Source organism: Rhinopithecus bieti, unplaced genomic scaffold (assembly GCF_001698545.2).
Source record: "Rhinopithecus bieti isolate Rb0 unplaced genomic scaffold, ASM169854v2 scaffold_35886, whole genome shotgun sequence".
In the NCBI taxonomy this organism is placed as follows: Eukaryota; Metazoa; Chordata; class Mammalia; order Primates; family Cercopithecidae; genus Rhinopithecus; species Rhinopithecus bieti.
Window position 1 is genome coordinate 80,469 of NW_016814987.1, and position 7,353 is coordinate 87,821.

At 52.6% G+C, this 7,353-nt stretch overlaps 1 protein-coding gene across 1 annotated transcript in view; it reads right to left on the reverse strand.

Moving 5' to 3' along the window:
• Positions 1–1,367: 1,367 nt before the first annotated feature.
• Positions 1,368–7,353, reverse strand: part of GPR173 (G protein-coupled receptor 173) — a 29,514-nt gene continuing 23,528 nt past the window's right edge. The window contains exon 2 of the mRNA XM_017852869.1: positions 1,368–2,924. Coding sequence (XP_017708358.1) covers positions 1,706–2,827 — 1,122 coding nt within the window. The 5' untranslated portion in view covers positions 2,828–2,924 and the 3' untranslated portion in view covers positions 1,368–1,705. The remainder of the gene's footprint in view (positions 2,925–7,353) is intronic.

A 7,353-nucleotide genomic window follows, 5' to 3' on the forward strand; every position in this document is an offset into this window, starting at 1 on the left:
ACCCCCTCGGAAAGGCACCCCCATCACTATCGCTGAGAGAACAGGCTCCCCCACTCCCGGCCTCTCAGCCACTCTGGCCTGCCTTTCCAGGGCCACTCCGCAGCCAGGCTCATTAATGTCTCTCCTGTCTAGAGTGCCCTCCCCATTCTGTATGGGTCAGGCTTCCCCAGTTCTGGGGCTCTCTTGGGGTAGGGAGGGAGTTTAGGACAGGGACTTCTATAAAGAAGGGAAAGGGGGATGGATAAATACAGATTCCGGCCCCACAGGAAGTGAGGGGGGACAGAGAACCCAGGTAAGACCAGGGCAAGGAGTGCCAGCTTGGCTCACCAATCCATAGAACAGGCCTTGAAGTAAGCCCAGAGTGGACTCCACCCCCGGGAGGGAGGCTTGGATCTCTCACCTGGAGAATCTGGCTGCAGTCTGCTCCACTTTGGGTGTAGGTAAGGGTGGGGGAAGGAAGGGGAAGGAGGGTCGTTGGGAAAAGGGATGTTTGGGGCTCAGGGCCCGGTTGGCCAAGGGCTACTAAGGAGGGGCTTGAGGCCCCTGAGGCTTGAGGGGGACAAAAAAAGGTCAGATAGGAATGGACTCAAGTCCACAGTGCCTTGGAGTTTGTACCACTATCGGTTACCAAGGCCCCAAACAAATTTTCATTTTCAGAAGAGTAGAGTGAACCCAAGAGACAATTCTGGGGTTGAAATCGGCTCTGACCCAAGTCTTTGTGGTCCAGCTACTCTGGGGAGTTCAGCTCCCTCCCTACACTTTCCTGGTGGGCCACTCCTGTCTGTATGGCACCCACATCAGTCCTAGTGGGGCTGGAGTGGATTTCCATCCTCAGGAAGAAGAGTTGGGGGCTGGGGATCCTGAAGGCAGCGTGAGAGAATGTGACCAAGTGTGGGTCTCTTCAATTCGAGGAGTTCAGCTCACATCCTACTCTTCACCTAACCTGGGCCCATCCTTGGGACCCTTCTCCCTACTCCCTTGACTTCTCCAACAGATGCACAAGAACCATTTGGAAGGTCTGGACATGGTGGGGAGGGAGAGGAGACTGGGCTTGGGGCAAGGGTTGGCCTAAAACAACATTGCACACGACATAGTAATTAAACATCCCTGCTCCATGGGAACCCAGCACCCCCTTTGGTCCCTCTTGTCAGCAGCCTTGGACCACTTTCTCCCTAAACATCCAGGCCTTGCTAAAGGACTTGGAAGGAGAGGGTGCATGGGAGCAGAGGGGGCAAAAGAGCTCTGGAAGTCTATTTTACAGGACAAATTTCTCCCTTCTGGACAGTGTCAGAAGGAGAGACATTAAAGTAAGAAAGCCTGTCTCCTCAGCTGTTAGTAGAAAAACCTGCATTCTCAGTTTTCTTTTCTTTTTCTGAATTGTCACTTCTGAGAGAGAGAGAGAGAGAGAGAGAGAGAGAGAGAGAGAGAGAGAGAGAGAATGAGAGAGAGAATGAGATTGTAGAAGTGGAGAAGGAGGCAGCGGAGACAGGCCCCACAAAACTAAATATGCCTCTTTCCCAGTCCCTTGCCCAGTCCTCCATCCTTGGGAGGTGTTGGCAAAGGTGCCTAGATTACAGGTGGTTCGAGGGGCTGGGGCTGGAGCTCAGAAAGGAGGACTCCTGTATGGGCCCCTACCCTTCCCTTGCTATTGGCCCCATCACGGTGGCCATGAACTTCTCTCTGCCTGTCTGCCTAACAGCCTGCTTCACATGACACAGTAGGGTTCTCTGGGAGCCGGGGCACCTCCTGTGCCCCAGCAGGGGGCGTGAGTCCTCAGGCACTTCTTGAGGTCCTTGTTGAGCAGGAAGCAGACAATCGGGTTGACGGCAGCCTGGGCGAAGCTCATCCAAACAGCAGTAGCCAGGTAGCGGTGGGGCACAGCACAGGCTTTCACAAACACTCGCCAGTAGCAGGCCACGATGTAGGGTGACCAGAGGAGCAGAAAGAGCAGTGTGATCGCGTAGAACATGCGGCCCAGCTGCTTTTCACCCTTGACCTCGTCCATGCCCAGTAGCCGCCGGCTGGCTGCATGCCCATTTTGCCGGATACCCAGCAGGGTTGGCGGCATGGGCCCACGGCCAAAGCCGGCGATCCAGTTGGCAGCAGCCTGGCCGGTGGCCCCGGGACCATGGAATGTCCAGTTCTGGCTGATGGCTGGCACCATCTGCACTGGCTTCATCTTGCGGTGACGATACTCGAAGAGGAGCAGCTTGCCATAGACAGCATGTGTAGCTGCCATGAGCACAGCCAACATAAGCATGAAGCCCAGCGTGTCATTGGCCTTGAAGTAGCGATGCTCAAAGATGCACTGGTCCTCCTCCCGAATAAACTTGTAGGTGCCCACGTCAAAGACAGGTGGGAAGGCCATGGCCACAGACAGGGTCCAGGCCATGCAGATGACAGCTGCGCATGTCCAGAGTGTCATGCGCTTGGCGTAGAAGCGGTGGTGGGCGATGGCCATGTAGCGGGTGACGCTGATGCAGAACAGCATGAAGGCCGCATGGAAGCAAAAGAGCACGGCCATAAAGGCCACAATCTTGCAGCTGAGTGCACTGAAGGTCCATGAAGAGCCGTGGCGCACAGAAGCCAGCACAAAGGGGAAGCAGACGGCAGAGCGTATGCCATCGGCCAGGCACAGGTCCAGCAGGAAGTAGTAAGGAGCCTTGTGCAGGGCACGCTCCTTGAGCACCAGCAGGGACAAGATGGCGTTGCCTGCCAGGCTCACACACATAATCAGTCCCAGAAGTACCAGCTTCACATAAGCCGATGCAGACGGCGGGGACAGAGCGCCGCTCACCTCCTCAGGCTCTCCGGTGGTGTTGGCCATACTGAGGGTCAGGGGCTACTGCCAACCCTACGGGGTCAGCCAGTCCGGTACTCGATGGGCCCGGGGGGGCTCCATGAGTTGTCCTGCTACATTGCACCTGCAAATGGGAATGAGCGGGGGAGACACAGACACAGAGAGACAGAGAGATGAGGGCAAGAGAGAGACAGAGAGGGAGAAAAACACACAGGCGTGCAGAGACAAAGCGGGAAAGAGAGAGAGAGAGAGAGAGAGAGAGAGAGAGAGAGAGAGAGAGAGAGAGAGAACAAAGAGAAAAGTGATAAATGGATTGAGATTGACACAGAAATGGAGGGGATGAGAAAGAGTGAGGAGAGAGAAAGAGAGGGGAGAGAGAGACAGCCAGACAGGAGGCCATGAGAAACAGATGGAAAGGAAAGATGAGGAAGAAACAGAAAGGGCAGGGTTAGTGTGTCTACGAACCCTCCCCAATTATACCCTGGCTGGTGCCAGGCCCTGCCCCTGGACCACTCCTGCTCCTACCCACTCCTTGTCAGGTGAGGATGCTGCATTTCTCTGGATGTCTTTGGTTACCTGTTTCCTCCATTAGTGGATCTGTGGGGCAGGGATGTTGGTGCAGCTCTTCTCCCTCTTTGCAAAGCGCTAAGGTTGTGTTCAGACTTTTTTTTTACTGTCACCCACGTAAAAAAATACATTTTACATCACAACCCACTACACATACACTCACGCACACACACAACTCAACCAAAAGTTTCACAAAACAGTACTGAACCTGTATGCAATGTACCCCATTCATTTTTATTCTCTTTCATGTGTTCATAAAATGCTGGTACCACTCACTTAATAGATTTCTTTATTCATGATGGGGAATGTGTTTAGTATGCTTGAGGAACAGCAGGAAGATGAGTGCAGCAGGAACAGTGAGAACAAGGGAGACAGTGGTGGAAGGTGAAGTCGCAGAGGTGCCTTGGGGCCAGATTGTGTAGGGCTGTGGGCCACGATGAGGACTTTGGTTTTTATTTTAGGTCAGGAGGCAAGTATGTGTGATTATAAACATGTAGGTATGCTTGTGCATATTCATTCATACACTGAAAAAATATTTATCAAGCATCTACTGTGTACCAGGCACTGCTCTAGGTATTGAACACAGATAAAGATCCTGGCCCTTGTGGAACCGACATTCTAGATAATAAAGAAGAGACACGGGTGAAGTATAGTGTGTCAGATGATGACAAGTTCCTAAGAATAAACAAAAAGGAGGGAAGGAAGATAGGAAGTGCTAGGGGTGGGGAAGATGCTGCAGTTTTAGATGAGGTGGACAGGGGAGGCTTCACGGAGGAGGTGTCATCTGAGCATAGACCTAAGAGAAGTGAGAGAGTGAGTCATGGGGATATCTGGGGGAAGAGAAGTTCAGGCAGGGGGAACGGCCACAGCAAAGGCCCTGAGGTGGGACTCTACATGGCATGTTTGAGGAAGACAAGGAAGTCACGGTGGGTGGAACACAGTGAGTCAGGGGAATGTGGTGGCAGGTGAGGTCAGAAAGGTGGTGAGGTCAGATTGGGGAGGCTGTGGCGAGGGCTTTTTCCTCTGAATGAGATGGGAGTCACGGGAGGATTCTGAGCAGAGGCCAGATGTGGTATGATCTAGGATGGAACAGAATCCCGCTTGCTGTTGTGAAGAGCAGGGGTCATGTGGGGTGCAGATGGAAGTAGGGAAGACTACTCAGAGGCCCCTGCAGCAATCCAGGTGACAGATAATACCCCCTCCATGCCACTCTCCCTATTGTGCTTCCTAGAATTTCTCTCTTCTAACACACTATATAATTTACTTTTAAATTTTGGTTTATTGCCTGCCTTGTCCTATCAGAATGAAAGCTCCACAAAGGCAGGAGTTAAAGACTCACTGACTCTCCTCTGAAAGAACACTACATAGCACATCATGGTAGGCTCTCAGTGACAATGCATCAAATGAATTGATTGAGGGATTAAACGGGCTGGGGCTGTGGGTCAGAGAGGGCGCCCTGGAGACATCCAGGCAGGATTCACTACAAGAGCAGCCTGCGGGGTACACCTGGCAGTGAGAGCAGCGCAGCAAAGCTGTGGGAAAGAGGAGAGCTCTGGGAGTGTGGGGATGTGACTAGGTAACAGCACAGGTCCCAGGGGGAAGGCAGTGAGGCAACTGGGCAGAAACTGGGGAAGCTCAGGATGATTGTTGGGGCTGGGCTGGGGCTGGGCTGGGATTAGGGGGTGCAACTTGAGTGGATGTCTTCCTACTCCTTCCCTCCCAGGAAAAGTCTCCCCTCTGCATGTTTTCCAGCTCAATCCAGCCTGGCCTGCCACCTGGGGCCTGGCTTTTTTTTTTTTTTTTTAGACAGAGTCTCGCTCTGTTGCCCAGGCTGGAGTACAGTGGCACAATCTCAGCTCACTGCAACCTCCGCCTCCTGGATTCAAGTGATTCTCGTGCCTCAGCCTCCCGAGTAGCCGGAATTACAAGCACACGTGCCACCACGTCTGGCTAATTTTTGCATTTTTAGTAGAGACAGGGTTTTGTCATGTTGGCTAGGCTGGTCTCCAACTCGTAACCTCAAATGATTCGCCCACCTTGGCCTCCCAAATTGTTGGGATTACAGGCGTGAGCCACTGTGCCCGAGCCAGGCTTTTTGATGGCACCCTGAAATCTCAGAGCCCATGGCAGGAGGCCAAACTAGCCCTTAGAAAGTGCTAGGGCAGGGGCTGAGCAGAAATGGGGTTGGTGGGCTCCCTTTCAGCCCTTCAAAGCCTGACAGCCCCCTCAGACTGTGGAACAGCCCACAGCTGGGTGAATGTAAACACACACACTCTCTCTCTCTCTCTCTCTCTCTTTTACCTGGAGGGGAGGCAGAGGGAAAAGGATAAAGACAGAGAGAGACTGAATGTAAGAGAGAGGCCAGAGAGATACAGAGAGAGAGAGAGAAGGAGAGACAGGTGTGTGTGACAGAGACAGATGGAGACATAGGAGGGAGAAAGAGACAGAGAAACAGAGAAAGGGGAGAGATCCTTACATACAGAGAGGAAGAGAGAGACAGAAAGGGGAAGAAGGGTGAAAATGAGAGTGAGAAAAAAGAGACAGAGACACACACAGAAACCAGCACGCCAGACAGAGAAGGGAGAGAAATAGAGACAGAGAGAGAGAGAGAGCTCAAGAGAGAGAAAAGGAGAGCAGGGAGAGGGAGAGGGCTAATGCCATGAAAGAAAGAAAAATACAGACAGGGTGGGGTGGGGCAGAGATAAGAGACGGGCGCTGGAGAGAGATAGAGACAGAGACAGAAATAAAGATGGAGATAGAGAGGGAGACACGGAGAGCCACACTAAGACCAAGAAGGTGGATAATGCGTAGCCCTGAGTCTCAGTGAAAACAAAAGCTAAAGATAAAATTAAAACCCCCACATCCCCCCGAAACAATAGCCGCAAACAAACAAAACCCTGGGAAAGCTCGGGACATGTTACAAACAAGTGAGGAGAGGGTCTTCCTCCGCAGACTGGCAGCCGCAGCCCGGGCCCAGCTGAGGCTCAAGACGCGTGCAAACACAGAACACGCGCACACCTGCTCGAGCCCAGACACCTGCACACCTCCTCCCTCCATAAACAGTCTACTGCTGTGGACACCCTCAGACAGCAACCCGCTCTTGCATGAGGAACGCGTGCGCACGCATGCAACACACACACTTACACATACGCACACACGCACACGGAGGCAGAGGTACGTCTTGTACTCTGCCGTGTTCACACAGGTACGCAATGTACCCTCTTCGAGCGCCAGCGCTTCGTCCTCAACAAAGGCGTTACTGCCCTCTAGGGGACATTTTGGAAATTTGTGTAGGAGCATTTTTGATGGCCACAATGCTGGGGTGTAGGGTGTCCTTCCGACATTTAGGAGTCGGGGAGGATGTTGGCCATCCAGTAATATGGGGGACAGTCCCACGCAGCCAACATGTCCCGCATCCTCTAGGACTTTGGACTTTTAAGTGAACCTAGAGTCTACTTCACAGATAAACACCATTTTTTTTCTCTTGATTTTAACATACCCCTAATTATCCAGGAACGTGGCTGTCATGTAAGTAAAGAGGAGGCTGTACTTTGGTTTGGGATGACCTTTCCTTAGAGTTGTTGACTATTTTGGGAAATCTCACCTCCAAGGCCTGTGCCTGTCATTTTCCTGCACGTCCTGCCTCTGATGTTTCCCCTTCTCCTAAATCCATATTTACCCAGTATAAGACATTGGGGGCCGGGCACAGTGGCTCACGCCTGTAATCCCAGCACTCTGGGAGGCCGAGGTGGGCGGATCACCTGAGGCCGGGAGTTTGAGACCAGCCTGACCAACATGGAGAAACCCCGTCTCTACTAAAAATAAAAAATAGAAAATTAACAGGATGTGGTGGCGCATGCCTGTAATCCCAGCTACTGGGGAGGCTGAGGCAGAAGAATCACTTGAACTTGGGAGGCAGAGGTTGTGGTGAGCTGAGATTGCGCCACTGCACTCCAGCCTGGGCAACAAGAGCAAAACTCCGTCTA